This window comes from Typopeltis vanoorti, chromosome 20 (genome assembly GCF_054136105.1).
Source record: "Typopeltis vanoorti isolate ZY-2024b chromosome 20, IOZ_Tvanoo_1.0, whole genome shotgun sequence".
Classification (NCBI taxonomy): Eukaryota; Metazoa; Arthropoda; class Arachnida; order Uropygi; family Thelyphonidae; genus Typopeltis; species Typopeltis vanoorti.
The window spans coordinates 67,374,581-67,395,287 of NC_143568.1; the positions used below are offsets into that span (position 1 = coordinate 67,374,581).

The following is a 20,707-nucleotide window of genomic DNA, read 5'->3' on the forward strand; positions in this document are numbered from 1 at the left end:
TTCCCCTACCCAAGAATATTAGCATGATACAAGTATAAACTAAAACTAGTTTCAGATCACTCCCTACTGTATACTCTGCTCTTTTCTGGGATATTTTCTTCTCTTTTTACATCCAGAAATATACAAAATCAAATTACATCAGAAAATCTGAATGCAATATGGCTACAATTTAAAGGAAGACAGCAGTGACAAAATCAAATCATCCATTCAAAAAAAAAAAAAAAGAAGTTAAAAACCAACCATAGGTATTTTTTAATTTCTGGCTAACTATGAAGATGACTCAAAGAGACAGCTTGGACAAAAAAATCTCAACAAAAAAATGACCCAATTCCCAAGTGAATTTTGCTACTACAGAGGCACTGTTTATGAAACAGCAAGCAATAAACAACACAGTTGGCTTCTAACACAACCTGGTTAATCTTAATAGTTAATCTTCTCACCTCAAAGATAGATGATTGCACAACTATTGGATCCCTATCAAAATAACAGCAAGCTTTTCTAGGCTCTGAATTCTAGGTTTATACTATAAACCTAGAATTTCTTCCATTTTTTTTTGGGAACACTCCAGGTTATTTAGGATTGGACTCCCTAAAGTGAGTAATCTGCAGCCAGAATAACAGGTTCTGGCTCTAGGTTGCTGGACTTGTCCAGAGGTAATACATAACTGCTCCTCATAGGTTTCTGTATATACAGGATTCTGGGCTTTCATTAAACAACTATAAAAAACTCAGATGTGTTCAACAGAGCTCTTAAGATGCTTAGAGATGAACTGACTCACCAAGTCAAAGTTAATAATTATCAAGAACAGTTTCAGCAGTTCTTCCAGAACTACAGGCATATCTATTATAAAGAGATACTCAGAGGATTCCATTTACAATAAAAAGAAATGTAACATTTCTATTGTCTAGATGTGCCACATGTTGATTCTCTAACTTATTTAAACTAATTTGTATCTGTGTATGTATACATTGGGATGTTGGAATTTTGGATATTCAAATTACAGTTAAGGTAAGGTAAGGTAAAGCCATGAAACTAAACTGTCGGCCAGTTTCTTTATCCTGCAGAAATAAAACTCAAGTTTCCAGGAAGAAAATCCCTGCCATATGCAGATGAAACCAGCTAATTCATCTTTGTTTGAAAAGGTCCTTCAGATGCTAAACAGAATTTGAACCTAGGTCTTTCCAACTGAAGTGAACATGTTGTATTATCCTTCCATCTGTGGTATGAAATTGTGTAAATTCCCCCCCTCCCCCATAATTTGACTGACTGCTAACACTATTTTTATACTAGAGGTCCTAGCTATGCCAGCTATTTCCATGGAAAGACCCTAATATAATGTTGCAGTTCTATTGCCTGAAGACACCATTACAGGAGGCAGAACAATAATAAAACTGCTAGTAATATGTAGTTACTTATCCTCAAATAGGTTAAGATAAATTGATTCCTTGGTAATCATTGCAAAAAAAAATGCATTTCTACCAGAGTTCTAAGTTATACATTTAACTCCAAAAGATGAAAATGCTATAATTGTCAAAATGTCAAGCGAAAATAGCTATTAATATTTTTTTTGCCCTCAAGTAGATGTTATTCATTTTTGCAAACAAACAAAACAAGAACAGCCCCCCCCCCCACTTACTGTGTTTAATTTGTTCTGAACATATCTGAATACAGTGGATTCCAGTTAATCCACCGTATTCAGTTCAGGACAACTGGAAATAGCATAATTTGGCCCTATTAAGCAGCTGCTACAATTACACAAAGCTGCACATAAAGAGTTTATGCACATAAGACAAAATACAAGTGTAAATAAATGGCTTTATTAAAGTAAAATAATTGTCATAAAAATACTTTATGTATGTATTAAACACATACAGTTCATAGCAGTTAATCACATCTTAGGAAATGATCGAATGTAAACTTTTTATTATTATTATTATTGATCAACTGTAATTAAATAGAATCATTGCAGGTATCTAGTGCAGATATAGCACTGCCTTCCTCCATGGAATAGTCATAATCCAGATAAATTTTCTAGTATTCGGGTAGGCATTCAATTCAAGTTCAGGAGTATTTTTTTTGTTGTTGTTATTGTTGTTCTAAGGTCCAAGGATGTTTTCTGCAATTCTTCATATTTCCTGATGTAGTTTGTCTACTGTCAGTATCTGGCATATCCATGACTGAATGCTTAAAATCACAGTGAGTAAACCAATTTGTTTCAATGGTCTTGTGGTTTATTCCTTGCCAACATCAACCACAAACCGTGTTTTCTGAACAAGAGCGACTTTTATGCTGACCTCCTTAGCAATTATCAAGAACCATTAACATTTTTCTTGATTTCCTTTGTAATACTGTGTCTCAACTCCTAAGCCAATTCTTAAAAAAATCAGATGTCATCCATGCATTTTTGTTGGCATGGCATCGGACTGATAAACTTTTCATTATAATCCCTGTAAAGCATCAAGGTTTGGCCCTTTTTCTGACTAACAGCTTTTGTTTACTAGTTCCTGACATATTTGAACAGCATAACAGTGTTACATAATCCACTGTTTTCTTTGATCCAAAGAATGTAATGTGCTTATAGCAGCATAGAAAATCATTTGATCATCAAATTCCCGACTTGTACCCTCAAGGGGTATACAGGATATTATGATAGTACTACACGGAAAAATATACATCATTACTAACTTCCTATCAACAATTTTCCTCCAAATCAATCTGTTATGACTCCAACATTATCAGATCATATATTCTATCTTCTAAGGCTCTTTTTACTGTATAAATCCACCTATGTCTTGGTCTTCCTTTTGGGTTTTTTCCCTGTCAACCTGGCAGACAACACTTGTTTTACTAATCTTTCCCCTCCTATTCTGTTTAAGTGACCATACTACCTAAGATTAGCTCTGTTAATGCATTCCTGGATGCTGAAAATGTCAAGTTTTTTCCTAATATCCTCGTTTTTAATATGATATTGCCATTAATGCCATCTGTTCACACCTATAATCTTTCTCAGGACTCTCATATCTGCGGTCTCTAGTCTTTAGTCAAGTGTTTTACTTCTGACCCAGCTCTCAGATCCATAACTTAAAAATGGTTTGAATACTGTCTTGGATACACCTAATTTAGTGTTCCGACTAATGTTCCTCTGCTAATCTTTCTCAGGACTCTCATATCTGCAGTCTCTAGTCATTGGTTAAGTGTTTTACTTCTAACCCAGTTCTCAGGTCCATAAGTTAAAACTGGTTTGAACATTGTCTGTATACAGCTAATTTAGTGTTTTGGCTAATTACTCTCTTATTCCATATAAATTTATTCAGTTGACATCCTACCATACCAGCTTTGTTTGATTCTGTTGTCTATTTCCATATTTAATTTGCCATCTTCACTAAAAACCATGCCTAAGTAGCTGAAATGTTCTATAAGTTTTCCATTCACGAAGTAGTTGACATTTTCAATGTTTCTGCTTATTTTCGTTGTCTTTGTCTTTTTAATGCTGACCTTCATACCATATCTATTACAACAGTTATTCAGTTTAGTCAGGGAATCTTGCAACCTTGTAGCAGATTTATTTAAAAGTATAACATCATCTGCATAAAGCAAACAGCTAATAACATCTCAATTTTGATATCAGGTTTAATACCACTTTCCCTCATAATGTGATCCATATAGATATTGAATAACAGAGGGAATAATGTACATCCTTGTCTGACCAGATTTAACATTAAACTATCTTCCTGTACTTCCTTCGATTCTAACTGCTAACTTACAACTCAAATAAAGACTAAGTATTGCTTGATATGATGCCCCATTAACACCATATAACTGTAACGTTTTGAATAGCTCTCTCTTGGCACTTTGTCATATTTCAATTATTTCTCAACTATCTGTCGTAAAGTGAAAATCTGATACTGACAGCCTCTATTTGGCCTGAATCCAGCTTATTCTTCACCAAGCTTCTTTTAAACAATCCTTCTCAACCATTTCTCAAGTATACCTGCATATATCTTACCAGGAACACTCAATAATGAAATACCTTTGTAATTCTCACATTGTTTTATTTCTGGTTTTATATATGGGTACTATGAGAGCTCTACTCCAATCATCTGGAATTTGTCCCTCTGTCCAGGCTTTCTGAACTATGCAGTGCAGCCACTGTAACTTTTATACCTCATACTTAAGTATCTCTGGTCAAATATCATCTACTGCCTTTCCACATTTCAGGCTTTTTTCTACTTCAAGTATGAATATTCCTGACTGCATGCCTAGTCAATGTTTTTTACCACTGTGATATCATCACTACTTGTTTCATTTAGCAATTTTTCGAAGTATTACTCCATACTTCAAGGATATCTTTTTCTCCTGTTTTCATGTCACCTTCATTATCTCTAATTCCTTTTACAGCACTCTTTCCTCCATTTCTGAGCTTCTTCAACAACCTCCAGAATATCTTGCCACCTTCTTGATATTTATTTTCTATGTTCTTACCAAAGTCCTCCCATGACTTTTGTTTAACCAGATTTACACAACGTTTACCTTTCTTGTATTTGTCTCTATTCTCTAAGAGCACAAGCTAACTTATTTGCCAGGAACTTTTGATATGCTTTCTTCTTTTCCTTCCTTCACTGTTGCTTTAACTTCCTGTGTCCACCACAGGAAGTTAAAGATTTTTCTATCCTTGCAGACAACCTCACCACATGCCTCTCTTGAATCAATCAGTGTTTTCTTCAGAGCTTGCCACTGAATCCCCAAGGTTTGATTCCTGTTCTCAAACTCTTTAATTTTTCTTGAATAATATTTGTGCATTTTAGTCTATAGTTCACATCTGAGAGCTGCTCAACTTTTATTCGCTTTAAAACTTTCTTACATGTTCTTTTTACTATGAAATTCAATTTTATCCTGCTCAAGACTAAATGGTGATCTCTTCCAATTTCAAATCCTCTGTACACTCTGGTGTCCTACATCAGGGAGAAAACATCATTATCAACAATAACATAGTCAATGAGACTTTTCTTATTCCTTGCCTCTTCTCTCCATGTGAATTTGTGCATATTTTTATGTTGGAACATTGTGTTAGTAATAACCAGTCCATGTCCTGAGCTGAAATCTAACAGGTATTTGCCATTTTCTCCAAATTTTTCGAAAATATTTTTGTATATCTGACAATCATTTCCTACTCTGCTATTTAGATCCCCAACAAGGACCACTTTTCCTTTTTCATTGTGGCAGTTGCTTTTTCTAAAGCCTCAAAAAATTCCTCCACTTCTACCTATAGAACCTTCTGTGGGACCATAGGCACAAATAAGTCTCATTGTCCAGTTTTCCCCATTCTGATATTTCCCCACATCACTCTACTTGAGACTGCCTGCCATTCAAGAAGATTAGTGTTGAATACTTTGGGTAGTCCTGTTTTTCCTTGATTGTCATTGCCTGAATATAACATTTTGTATTTATTGTGCAGAAAGATCTCACCAGTTTTTGCCATTTTTATTTCTGTCACCCCTATTATGTCGATCTGGTACTTATCCAATTCCTCAGCTAGCTCCATTTCTTTGCCATTCAGGCTTCTTATGTTGATAGTACCAATCTTGAACTCTGGTGATGTTGAGTTGGGGTGAGTTTTAGGATTTGTTCCAGTAGCTGACTTTTCACTGTTTGCTCTGGTTCCCTGGCAAAAACAACGGGGGCCCTTGTTGAAACAAGCAATGTCCCAGCCGGCATGAAATTCTGTCATGTTGTACCATCATTTGAAATTTTGGTTTAAGCCAATAAGAATACAATTTGGTCAGCTAATCCCAAATTGCCAGCCCATCCTCGCCTGTTCATCCAGGAAGATACCTAACAGGGTGCACAATGAGAAGGTGAGGATTGGACATTAGGTCAGAAGCCCTGGTCGGTTTTCCGCATTCCTTTAAAGGGCTATGTGGAGGTCTCCTCTGAGTTATATAGCTTTGACCCTTAAGCACCCCTATCATTTGGTGTGATAGATAAAATACCCCTGTTTCATCAGCACTAAATTTTTGATACAAGATTATGTAAGTTTTCTATCACTATGTAGTAGAGACCACTAGCTGACTGGCCCATTTAAATGGGATTGTGTCCCAAATAAATGAACAGAAATTCTTATGTTCTCATGTTGTTTTTGTATACTTGTCCCAATTAACAGTACTTACACTTTTCCCAAGGCAGAAAAGGGCCTGAGGTGCTAGAGTACTCCAGGATCTCACCTCATTGTTTGGAGCCCTTAAATTGTGTAAACATGAGGATAAGTACAGATCTGGGTGAACTAATTAACAAGAATCTACTGTACCTGCTAAACAAAAAAAAAAAATAATAAAGAAATAATAATGTTAACATCTGAAACATGCCAGTTTGCACATTACTGTTTTTTTTTCTAACAGACTTGTGTAAAGAATCCAGAGTGACTTTTAGTCTAAACTAGTATGATGTCTCAGGTGAAAGTACATTTATTTTTGATAACAAACTACACTGTTTGGATGAACTTTGTTAAATTCATTTATGAATATGAAACAGTTATTTACTGTGCATCATGGTTAATTATATTAGATATCTGCATGGTATTCCAATTAAAAAACATGACCACTGATTACCAAATAAACCAATGATAAATGTAAATTCAATTTAATCTCAGTCAATACTAACTGATTTTTCCAGTATAACATTTTATATTTACAATACTTACATAATATTTTTACAACATAGGCTTCACAGCCACATTATACAGTATTTATGGTTAAATGCAAAAACAAAGAATCAATGTTGGGCAAATTTCAGAAGGCGAACTGTGGATGCAAATATTCAAATATTAATGAATAATAAAAAAAAAAATGAAATAGCTTGAAAACAAGAGCCAAACCTTAAAGACTCACTGGCAAAATCAGAAGAAAGCACTGAGTCACAGCCAAACATACTGTGGTGAAGTTATTTGCAAGGATAAAAAAAAATACAAACCTCACAGATGCTATCCTTGCCTTCTAGCCAGTTTAATTAAGGAATCATCTGAAATGCTACTATAAAAACCCAAACTATGGCTACATTATGTGGTAACATATGCATCATCTGAAAAGAACTAGAAGAATTCACACCATACATCTACACAAAATTTACTCTTGAACTGGAAAACAAGAGATTGCTATCATTTCTTAACATCCTTCTTGAGGTCTCCAAAGAGAATAAATTCAATTTACTTAGTGTACAGTGCACTCTAACCTCAAACTCTGTCCAAGCAAAAGACAGGAATAAAATAAAATGTTGAGTGAGATAGAGAGAGCATCCAACAACTCAGTGTGATAAACGCCAAGACATCATCTTATATCAAGCATATAAACACTGAATATGATGCACATTGTATTTTTTGAACACAATAATCCTGCTAAGTACATATGGCATCATACATTCAGTGTTACACCATTTTCAAAATTGGTTCTTCTAGTGAGCTTTGATGCAGTAAGTGTCTATTATCTTATATTTAACAAACTCTCCTGAAGATGCACACAAAAAAGGATACAGAACTAATGAAGGTTAAAAAAAATCCAAGAATTAGTTGTGGTCCTTATGATGGAATTCTAAAGAAATAAAATTAATTTGGGAGGAAATTGTCAACAGGAAGCTGGTACGAATGCAAATTAATAATGTATTACCATCATAGAGTATCCTGTACACACTCAATGGTACGCATTAGGAATTTACTCAATAATAATAATACTTTAATGTACAAATTTTGTCTGTTAATTACTGTGATTAATAAAAACAAAAAATGGAACAGTAAATCATGATCACTGAGTAACAGGATCTAGTTTCTACCCACCCCCAACAAAAAATTAGGTAAATTGTTCTTTATGTTGCTAGATATATAAAGGTCTTGTAACTAAAAAAGAAAAACAATGTGATCATAACCTTTCCATTTTTCAAAATAATATATACATAAAAATAATCACAACTGTAAATTATACTTGAATAAAAAAAAAAAAAAAAATTAGTATGATTCCACAGAGGTCTGATAATCATCATAATAATAATAAAATTTGAAAAAAAATTAACAAGAGAATGTATTTTTGGAAGCCTACTCAAAATATATATTAAATAAATGAAATAAAATAATTAAACACTTATAAACACAACTATCCATTGTATTTTAATTAAAAAAACTTGAATAAAGTTTTTTAAAACAAGTACACAAAGATTTAACTGAAAAAAATGTTAAATCAGTATGCCAAAATAACCACACATTTCCCTTTTCAACTTGTTCAATAATATGTTTAAACAATCAAATCTGTAAAAGATTTGATTGTTTCATAATCAAATCTTTTACAGATTTGATAAACATGCTTTTTTGCACATTGTCTTTTTTCACTTTGTTGCTACTGCATGATATCTTACTATCTCACATAAGATGAAGCAAAATGATGACGATTTGTTCTCTCTCTCTCTCTCTGGTTAACTTGAAACAAAAAGAAATCTTCTTCTCCCTTTCATGCATTAGATCTGTTGCAGGGCTGTCTTAAGCCCTTCCAAGCTATATCCATCCCGAGGATAAGGTCGCTAGTTCTATGCCTCCCGATGTTTCCTATGTCTGTAGATGCGTGTGTTCACGGGGCCGGTTTGCCTGCTTGTGGCAGGAAAAACTCCAGATAAACCGGAGAGAAAAACCCTACTGTCAATGCTCAAGACTGGCTAACTTGGCTATGTCTGAGAAAGATCCTTAAGCTCCTCATGTCAGTGACGGGAATCGAACCCATAACACTCCTTTCCCAGACATATGGTTGTGAAGCGCATAGCCACTCGGCTAACTGTCCGGCAACAAAAACAAACCTAACTAATTAAATATTCAAAAAGTGAATCAACATTTGGTAGTCTTAAAAAAATACACTGGGTGCACATATCTGTTTAATATTTATTTTATGGTATAACATTTTCTAGGTTGAGTACTTTATTAATTTCTTCACTCATTTCAACTGAAAAAAACAAGTCTCAAAAATCAGTCAAGTAGACTGCATTGCTCATACTTTTTTGAATTATTTCAAAAAAATCACAATAAGCATATATCCATCCATTGTACAACTGTCTTAAAAAAAAACAATGTATGAATTTTATTGATGGTGCACTTTAAAACTATGTCACTTATGTAACTACAATTTTATATAATGTGGAATGAGGATCACATGCACTGCAGAAATAGGAGAAAACAGGTTTGATAAACAAAATATAATGCATGCAAGAGCTCACAATATTTTTCACTCACAATCTATTCAGTTTCCTTGTTTTCACAATAGTTTGTTTTGAGAAACTCGCATCTTGTGACATTCTGTGAATGTTCATTGACTCGCAATATATAAATACAAAAAGTGCCACACTCCTTAACACTAGATCATAAAACATGCAACCTGAATACAAGTGTTTGATAAAGTGTTTTGTTCAAAACTAGTGAGCGACATACTCAATGCTCTGGAAAACAAATATATAAAGGCAATAAATTAATGATGCCGAAAATGATATTCTTGGTTTAATCCTCTATCCAAGAGTAAGCAAACAAAGTTTGCATATGAAGTAACCTCACGACAACAACTCTTATATGGAGGCTAATGACTTCACATTACTTGCTTTAGTATCCCATAATGCAAAGCACATATCCTTATGGAGATGTATAATGCTATGCATTAAGAGAAGTCACTACCCAGACTAGTTTGGATTTTTGAGATCTGGGTAGTGACCCTTCCCATAATACATAGCATTATACATGTCCATAAGGATATGTGCTTTGCATTATGGGATACTAAGGCAAGTGATCTGAAGTCATTAGCCTGCACATACGAGTTGCCCAGTAGTGAAGTTACTTCATACATACACTTTGTTTGCATACGCTTGGATAAAGGATTCAACCAAGAATATAATTTCTTGGCATCTTTAATTTATTGCATAACCAAGTGGAAACTTTCAACATATAAAAGGTAATGTAGAAATCAATCAGCTATCTGAATAGAAAAAAATGTATCAGTCAATCAATAAGGTAACATTTGGGAAGGCAACTAATAAGTTTGAAAAAGAAATCCAAAAGAAGTCTCTCACTGGAGAACAGACAGCAAGCCGTATAATTCTGGCTCAATAAAAGATGTATAAGAACTATTACATGGCACAAAATAATTGGGCATTTCATAATAATTTACATCTGAATGTGATCTTTATAAGTGAAATGATTAAAAAGAAAAAGGCAAGTACATTCATTAAAAACTATGGCTTCTCATTGTATGAAGCCATATTTTTATTAATATAAAGTTTTATTGAGGCCAAACAAAATAAGCTTCTCATACATAACAATCATTCACATGACTAGGTGCAAAGTTTTCGCTGATATCAACTGAAAAAAACATGTGCCTCAGAGTCACAGTCAAGCAAAGTGTGAATGGCTTCACATTGCAGAAGAAATAGTGAATTTTAGATTTCAGTAGGTTGGATCTAGTAAATTAAATGGGCACTATATTGGAAGCAGGATAAAAAATAAATAATTAAATTTGCTAATGTCTTTTATTCCCCTATAAGGAGTAGGTGAGGCTATTTAAGCCCTACCTTTTGGAGACTGAGGGGGACAATTTGATCTCCAAAGCCAATCAGCAATAGCTAGGCCAAGACTATCACTAATTATAAACAGCATACAGTGAAGAGACAGCTGACAATTTCAGAAACACAGGAAATGAAATGGTTGCACTGATTGAGTTCGTTCATCAAAAAATTGTTGGAATAAATCAATATAATATTGATTATATTGGTATAGCTATTTGAAGTGAGCATTGTAAAAGTTTTGGTAATAATGTCATTACTTTCTAATGGATCAGTGTTCTTATATATAATAAGATTTTAAATCTATTGTTTAGTTCATGTTGGAATATATTTCTTTAAATGTTGAGTTTGTGTACATGCATGTTTTGCTTTGATCTTCAAAACATTTTTCTTTTTTTTGGCAATTTATTTGAATCTTACTGCATACCATACGATAGTCACTCCCAATGTTGAAGGTGTTGATAGCAGAAAAGTACTGAAAGATTTCTTGATAAGGTCTATTTCAGTAGTTTTTCCATGCCCACTTCTTTTTTTTTTCCTTCAAAAAAAGAATTCATGATGTAAAGGTTTTCATTTTCTGCAAATTCTATTAGCCTTCTCATGTGCACTCCATCATCAGTGCACATGCAAATACACAAGGGATGTAGGGAAAACAATTGGATTTGAAGAAAGTTCTGGGATAAGTAAGGAGGAAAAGTCACATCTAATAAGTGGTATCAGAGAAACTTGTTATAGATCCAGGAATGAGCTGTTATGTTTGTATACAAATGCTATAAGTATCAAGAACAAGGGAAATGAAATGGTTGCTTTGAGTGAGTTTGTTCACCTAAAATTGTTGGAATAAGTGAGACATGGTTGGATGAGGATGATATCCTGATAGGAATAGTAATGGAAGAGTATGATGTATTTTGTGAAGAAGAGAAAGGGTAAGAAGGGAGGTGGAGTGCTATTGATGATAGAAAAAGGGTTATATCCATACAAAGTAGAGATGCAAGAGAGAAATAGTGGCAATGATTTTGAGGCAGTATGCTGTAAGATGGAGGTGAATAGAATAAAATACTTAGTTGGATGTTGCTATAGACCTGGTAATGTGGAGGGTAGTGATTATGAATTGTATAAATTAGTCAAGCAAATAGGAAAAGGATGACCATTATGGGTGATTTTAATTATGGCAATATAGCAACCAGAAGTAAAAGAAAATGAGTTCCTCTAGTTTTTGAGGAACAGCTACCTCAGGTAGTATGTAACAAGGGGCAAGGATTGAGGGTCTTGGATTTGATCATCTCATCAGAGGATGTTATAAATGAGGTGTCAAATCTCCCTCAAGTTGGTGAGAGTGACCATGAAGTGACTACCTGGGTGACTGCAGCCATGTAGTGAGAACTCCTGTGAGGAAAGGATATACGTGGAATGACAAGGCTGGTGCTTATGGGAATCTCAGGAGTCAGCTTGCAGCTGTTGCATGTTAGTAATGCATGGGAGATAGTTAAGGAGAATCTACAAGAAGCAATATTAAATTGTATACCTAAAGTAAGGAGGGTAAATCAAGGTAGGAGTTAGATGGATGAAAAATATACATAACATACATAAATAGACAGAGAGTTGAAGTTTACAAATACTGTTAAGGTAGTTCATAAGATTACTTGGCTATTGAACAACACACTATCAGATAGAAATAAGGAAGTTGTTATTCTTCTGTAAGGCCTCCAGTGAGTGTCCAAGATGGTGAATGGTCTATGGAATGTTCCCTATGACGATAGTTGAGGGTGTGTGTGTGTGTGGATTGCAAGTTGGTTGATCAGCAAAAAAAAAGAAGAAAAAAAAAGAGGGGGATATAATATAAACATTTAAGTTACTTAAAGGGGTTATAGGAATGATGCAGGGGAAATGTTTCAGCACTTAGCTAAAGAGGGCAGAAAAAGAGGCCATTCACAGAAGTTAAGGTGTGATTAGTACAGGTTTGAGGACTAGAATTTCACTTAGAGAGTTGTGAATGAAAGAATGTAATGGGTTGCTAGAGTCAGTTGTGAATGCTTTGTCTGTTAATGAGTTCAGGGAGAGGTATGGGTCTCCTGCAATGAGTCTTCAGACTCCATGGTGAACATCAATAATAATAAAGCTATTCTAACCTAATGACATTTCTATCATCTGACAGGGCAATAGATATCATCTAAATTATTGCAATAAAAGATTTTTTGGTAGCAAAATCCACAATTTTGACACATAAGCTCTACGAGAAGTAGTCTTCCAGAAAGGTTAATGTACAAATTTATTATCTAAAATTCCAATTTCCCAAATTTTGTGAATATTATTTACTGTGCTAATAAGTTTTCCTTTGCTTGGTGATATGTATACTTTTATTATATTAACAGCATATCTTAAAGAACCCTGTAGCTCACTTGGTAATGACAGTTCTCTCAGGCTGGAAAAGACCTGGATTGTAATCCATCAGGATGAAAATTCCTTATAAAGCAGAAATTTGAGTTTATTATCTTGCAAAACAGACCAAATGGATCAACAAATAACAACTGACAGATACAGTAGACCATGCAGACAATTTAATCATGCTGTTATGGCATTAATCATGTTTTTATAGTTAAGCTGCTTGGCTGTGGTAGGCCACTGAACTGAACACATTTCAAGGGAAGATTATATATTAAAGTCTGTATACTGTATTCATTTCAAAATTTATCTTTAAATATTTCTTTCTGAAATCAATATTGTAAAAAGTGGAGGTGACCAAATGGACAGCATTTTTGCTCTTTAACCAAGATAGTTTCGAATTGTACTGTAGCATGAATGATTATAAAAATCGCCACATACTTTTTGTTGTCCAGTGCAAGACCATCACTACTTGCAAAAGTTAAAAAAGCACACAAAACAAAATCTCTCTCTCGTTCTCTCATTACTTACCTGCACACACAATGTTTCAGAATCTGTAGTGAACTAATGTCAGGTATGTGAGGGTCTCTTAATTCTCTTTCTGAAAAGCTCAAGATTGTAGTCCTTGAGGAATACTTCAAGGAGAAGACAGTTCCAAAGAATAAAAGTATATGGATTTGAAAGAAAAGTGAGAGAAGAAGATTCTGTAGTGGGTTAACAGTTGATGCAAATGGAAGTTTTTTTGGCAGTTGCTTCTTGTGACATTGCAGACTGCAGAAATGGGCAGAAATTATGAATGTTATATAAGATGTGTAGGACAGTACAAATAGAAATACCTGTAGAAAAAGTCCAAAGCAGAAAGAGAATCTGTGAAAAATAGTGATAGAAGCAAATGTGAAAGAGGAATTGTCCATTTATCCAAAATGCCCTCATTTGGATACCATTATATACTACAGTATTAAATATTACAGTATTTTTAAGGCTTAATGGATTTGGGATTTGTACAAAGTGAATAACTGGACGTACTAGTGTTGTATGCTTGAAAAGAAATCTCACTCATGAAAAATTTAAATTTCAGTTTCCTCAAATGCATAAAGAGCAAAAATCAGAAGCACTAGTGAAGCTTAATAATGAAGTGAAAATAAATTTTAAAATATTCCTTACTTTTGAGGTTGGAGGATCTGAACGTCGTTTCCTCAACCAAGCTATTATTAAAAACAAAAATATATTATCATCAAATATATATCAGTTATTTTATATGTTATTAACAAGTTGAAACATAATAAACACATTGATTCACAGTCCAGTCCATGGATATCATCTACCGTAAGATAATTCTCAGTTGTAACTCTTAAGACTCTATACAATGTGATTGCTAATTTAAACATAATGAGGGTGATGCCATTGTAAATTTCTAACTCCAATAAATACTGTTAGTATTAATAAAGATCAGTACTAGTACTTATCTTTATCAATAATAACAGTCAGAATGATTAGATGGACAGAATTAATCCAAGTAACCAAAGCTATTAGGCCTGCATATTGTCTGTATGTGTGTGTAGGATGAAAAACCCTGCCTTCTCTGTATGAGATCATCTCCACTATTAGCCAAATGGAGATAATCTCTGCTGAAGAGCAGAGATTTCTTCAACCAAGACTATAGTTTCAAATCCTACTACAGCATGAATGGTTATAAAAATCACTACATAGCAGATAGGTTTTGTTATCCAGTTGAGACCATCACCCTGCTTACTGAAAGACAGATGTGGTTGGAAAAAGTTCCATGTAGGGTCTCTTAAACAGGGGAGCCAGATTATCCAACTAGAAGTTTCCTATGGTACTAAATGCATAATATGTTCGTAACCTTCCATAGAAATTGATATAAAAAGAAGTCTGGTTAATTTACATCCAAAAGCTCTTATAAAGATTTCTCTCATACCAGGTAGAGTTTTCAACCAAAGGAAAATGTTTGATTTTTCAGTGATTGCACTATGGAGGTGTTACTACTCAGAATGGTATTCATTTTGGCCATCAATGGGCTGGTGAAGCATTCTGACTAGATCATTTTTCTTATATATATATATATATATATATATATATATATATATATATATGTAGAAAGTATTTTACCTTGGGTATAATAAATGTTAAAGTTACCAAGCTATTTTAAACCTGGTTTTACTCCATTTCCCAATAAGCAAACAGACAAACAAGTCAAGTTTGCGCCTGCAAGTGTTGCAAGTCTAGCTGATCCTACAGGTAGTGGAAGACCAAGGCAACTCATGGTATAAGTAGTATAAGCTCTGATCACTAATCTTAATATTTACCCTTAATGCAAAGCACATCTCCTAGAGGAGATGTATGATGTTTTGTATTAAAGGCAAGGGGGGCCACTACCCAGACCGGTTTCGACCTTTATTAAGGTCTCATTATTGGGTGCCTGGCTAGATTGGTATTAAAAATACCAAGATTTTTAATACCAATGGAGTAAAACCAGGTTTAAAATAGCTTGGTAACTTTAACATTTATTATTATACCCAAGATAAAATACTTTCTACATTTACAGGGTGTTCGGGATAAATTTGACATATTTATAATTAATTATATTTTTCCGTAAGTTACATGTATTAACACACACTTCTCTTCATTTAAAAGTTTGGACCCTTCTTCATTCATATACAAGATGTCAGAAAGGATGGATAGCTGGAACCCACCTGAATCATGGAAGAGAATAACTTGTATCATGATGATTCGTGCCCGCCATCAAAATAAGGATATTACGACTGCTGCCCAATGCTCCCTGAATACAGTAAAAACAATCAGGCATGAACTAGAGACTTGCAATGGTGACTACGAGGATGTAGCAAGAAGAAAGATCCCTAGCAGACGATCTGATTGCGTTCGTACAGCAGAATTCCTCGCAAATCTGCAGGAACAGGTGTTGAAGAACCCTGGCATTGGAATTCGGGCTTTGTTCGTGGAGTTGCTAACTGTAGTCAAGCCCTGGATAACAAGGGTAGCCAATGGTAGGCCGTATGTATGGCAGCAGGATTCGGCCCCTTGCCACACCTCTGGGAAAAGTCAAAAATGGTTGTCTGAAAATTTCTACGACTTCACCAGTCCAAATGTTTGGCCTCCAAACTCCCCAGACCTTAACCCCATGGATTATTTTGTATGGGGCGCAGTTGAAAAAGACACCAATCGCACTTCCAGTAATACAAAAGCCCAGTTAATGGATAAAATTAAAACAGTTTTTGCGGCCCTTCCCAGGGAGACTGTAGCATCAGCTTGTTCGAGGTTCCGAAGCAGAATTGAAGCTGTGATCGATGCTAATGGTGGTTATTTTGAGTAAATCTTGTTGATAGTATTGTAATTAACTCTGCCTGTAATGTTTTTTTGTCAATTCATTAAATTTAATAGATACAAAGAAGATTTTCTTTTTCCTTACGAAACTGTCAAATTTATCCCGAACACCCTGTATATCTCCTCCTGAGATTTTTATTTAATAAGGTTAAAACACCTTATGGTAACGTGTTCTGGTAAAATACTTATGAGCTCTGTATTACTAAAATCTTGGTATTTCTAGCCTGGCTCCCACTGATGAGACCTCAATAAAGGTTGAAACCAGTCTGGGTAGTGGCCTCCTTGCCTTATACAAAAGATCATACATTTCCTCTAGGAGATGTGCTTTGCATTAAGGGTAAATATTAAGATTAGTGATCAGAGCTTATACTACTTTTACCATGAGTTGCCTTGGTCTGGCACTACCTGTAGGATCAGCTAGACTTGCAACACTTGCAGGCACAAACTTGACCTTGTTTATCTGTTTGCTTACTTGGGAAATGGAGTAAAACCAGGTTTAAAATAGCTTGGTAACTTTAATATATATATATATATATTTTTTTTTTTTATGTGATTCCACCCATGAAAGGTTGTAATCCTATAGTACATTAATGCAAAAAATAAATTAATTAATTTTATTTATTTTTTGTATTTTTTACATACTCCAGAAATCCTGTTCTAAAGACCAAACAGGGAACCTTTTCAAGCCACTTCAGCCCTCATATTGATGTGGCAGTAGTCTCACTTTGGGTGATAAAATTCATCTCCCATCTAAAGGCATTTACAAACATCCAAACACATAGCAGGATTTGAACTCACAGCCTATTGACTGAAGGACTACAGACTGGGTATGGTAACCACTCAGTCAACCAGGCTTCATTAGCATCTAGAGGTCCAGCTGACATTTCCTCCTGTTAGAAGAAATGTCAACTAGACATCTAAGCATTAAATGACTTTCTTCACCCAGTGAAATGCCATCATTCTTTCCTATTGGAGACAAAGCAGTTATTGCCATGTTTTGCAAATATGGCAGAATGCCTTATTCATATTAAGTTAAAGTAAGTGAAATGGTTTTATTTTACAACAGCTAGATAGGGAATGAATTTGAGAGTAGTTTGTCAAAAGACTTCCCAACCAGGTAGCAAATAATCCCGCTGCTCTCTCCAGGCATGATCTGGCAGAGGATAGCAGTATACAGGAACAGTGTTGGGATCAGCACTTAGACTGCAGTCTGGGCACTCCCTGCATGAAAATCATGTCCACAAGTCTTTCTGCAGTGGTATGTCTCTGCTCTCTTCACATAAGTTTCCAACATCATCAACCAAGTAATCATTATAAATAATAGCTACACTGAAGTTTTAAAAAACTCCTACAAACACTATACAAACTACAAAAGAATGTAAAATCTTTTTACATTCAAAAACAAAATCTCATAAAAAAAGAACTTTCCACTACTTCACCAACATCAGGGGCCTCAGTGTAAACATTAATGATGTGTACCATTACTTGCATTTATCTAAACTTGATTTGTTATTTTTTTACTGAACCTCAAAGTCATCATCTACAACTACAGTTCACCGTAACTATCCTAACTATATGCTTCATGATTCCTTCCATAAAAACGTGTTTGTGTGTGTCAAATCTGACATTCTATGCCAGAGATTACCAAACCTTGAATCCCCTCCATATACTGTGCAGATTCAAAACATGGAAGTCTTGTTGTTGCTCTCTCTTTTGCTGTTTTTACCATTCTCCTAATTCCAATGACCATGCTAACCTTTTATTATTATTATTCATGTATGTGTAAACTCAAATAAATAATAAATATACAAAAAAAAAAAAAAACAGTTCAGTAATTTTATGACAACCAACTTAACTAATCTTTTATATGTGAAACTTGATGAAATGACTGAATATCTTGAGAGAGATATTTTAATTCAATTTAAAATGGATTGTGATCTGCATTGAAAGGGATCTGTTTATAAAAACGTGTCACATTACGAAAGCATCGTAGGTTGTTTCTTCCTACATGGAAGAGTCACTAATTCAAAGTTTGAAATTATATGAATATTTCTGAAATTGATATTACAAAAATGAAAATAAAAGAAAAAATCCAGCAAACAAGAATATTTTTTCAAACTAATTTGGATAATAAAATTTCACAGCAAAAGAAGTTTGATGGAGAAATTGAGAAGCTGAAGAATATTTTAGATGAAAAAAAAAAAGAATAAGTTGATAAAATTTAGCTATTTTAACACTCAAGATTAAATTTTAAAATTTAATATAATTATTCAATCTTAGAAAACGATGTCCTGTAGGAAATAACTCATTTTTTGAAAGAAGACATACAATATGTTATATATATATATTTTAGAGTCCATATAGGACAATTGTTCACTAGGCTAATTTTTACTCTGAGGTTTGCTTGGTTACAAGAAATAGAACAAAAAATATACTTTTCTATAATTGATTTCAGTGATACTTTTCATTAACAAATGCACAAGTACTCCATTTTTAACTGCCCGAGAAGGGGGTTAATTATAGGCTATCTCATATGTCCAAGTGTATTTTTTTAAAATTTTCCTTTTGTTTATATTGGGCCCAATACACAAGAGGTTTGTTGATCAACCTATAATACATAGGTATTGTCTATGAGAGGGTGAAGTGGAAAAGGAGAAACTTATTTAAATTCGATTTGAAGGCCCACATATATTGTAATCTTTGGGAAATATGAGGGGGGAAGACAATTCCAAAATACAGCAATAGCAGGGTTGAAGTTGGAGGAAAAGAAACTTGTTCTGTTAGTTTGGAGTTGAACTGTGAAGAATGTTGGGTGACAGTTGCATGTGTTTCAATGAATTAGAGAGCAGAGGAATTATTGATGCTAGTTCATGTGAACATATACTACGAAAATATTTATAGAAGATAAATATTGCAGCAAATGTCTGTGTGAGAGTGGGTGGAGTGAGTTAGTGAGAGATGGGTTATTGATCAATCTGATTGCACTCTTCTGTATTGGGTCAAGTATTTTGAGAGAGCTCTTATGGATGCTACACTAAATGTGAGAGCAATATTCAATAGCTGGATGGATTTGTGATAGGGAGAAGTGCAATGTGCTGTCATCAGCAAAAATGTGTACTGGGTTGGCAATAATGCTGGAGTAAGTCATTGACATACACAGGAAAGAGGGCTGGTGAGAGGATAAGGAATGATATACTATCACATGTAGTGTGCATCCAGTCAGAAAGCTAGCAGCCCAATTGCAGATGTCATGCAACAGACCAAATGATGGAAGTTAGCTTAATAGACCTTTATGCTAGATCTGGTCAAAAGCTTTGGAGATATTAAGTGTAAGCACTTGAGATTCACCAAACTTTTCCATATTCCATACGTGAGCAGATCTCCAGTGATCTGTAGTAGCTGTGGAATCCATAGCAGTAGTCATCTTTAATTGGGTGCCTTCAAGGTAGCATAGGAATTGAGTACTGATGGTTATCTCCATAGGTTGAACTTGTTGAGGGAGATTTTGCAATAGTTTGATGATGGTGCTTTTTCACCCTTCTTAGAAATAGTTGAACATATGCCAGTTTCCAGGCAGTGAGGCAGATGCCAATGGAATAAGAGAGCGACATAGGACAGGAGTCAGGTCTGGCACACAAACCTTCAGTGCAATCCCATCTGATTTGATTTAATTTTTTTTTTTCCCGAGAGCAATTGAGCCATTAACTATTTAAGGAATCAATGGAAGTTTTTTCACTTGGCTATGCTACCAATTATATATTTGGTTTAATCCTTTATCCAAGTATAAGCAAACAAAGTATGTGCCTGAAGTATTTTCAGGACTGGGGCAACTCGTGGTAAAGGTGGTATAAGTTCTCATCACTTGCTTTAGTATCTCCCATAATGCAAAGCACATCTCCTTGCAGACATGTATAATGCTATGCATTAAGAGAAGGACCACTACCCAGACCAGTTTCAACCTTTATTGAAGTCTCATCAGTGGGAGCCAGACCGAGAGGTGGTGATACTAAGGCGGAAGTAATGGAGAAGTCATATTTACCTATACCAGTTACCAAAAGGTGTCATGCTTTATTATTAAAATTCTCTGGATTAGAGATGAGTTGATGAAAGTTTTTTTACTTGGCTATGCTACCAATTATATATTTGGTTTAATCCTTTATCCAAGTGTAAGCAAACAAAGTTTGCGCCTGAAGTATTTTCAGGACTGGGGCAACTCGGTATAGGTAAATATGACTTCTCCATTACTTCCACCTTAGTATCACCACCTCTGGGTCTGGCTCCCACTGATGAGATCTCAATAAAGCCAAAACCGGTCTGGGTAGTGGTCCTTCCCTTAATGCATAGCCTTATACATGTCTGCAAGGAGATGTGCTTTGTATTATGGGAGATACTA

The 20,707-nt window shown here is 34.6% G+C and overlaps 1 protein-coding gene across 1 annotated transcript in view; it reads right to left on the reverse strand.

Annotated features, from left to right (window-relative positions):
* Window positions 1-20,707, reverse strand: part of LOC150095531 (NADH dehydrogenase [ubiquinone] 1 alpha subcomplex assembly factor 2) — a 66,565-nt gene that overhangs the window by 19,723 nt on the left and 26,135 nt on the right. The window contains exon 3 of the mRNA XM_090410333.1: window positions 14,116-14,156. Within this exon, the coding sequence (XP_090266459.1) occupies window positions 14,116-14,156 (41 nt within the window). The remainder of the gene's footprint in view (window positions 1-14,115; window positions 14,157-20,707) is intronic.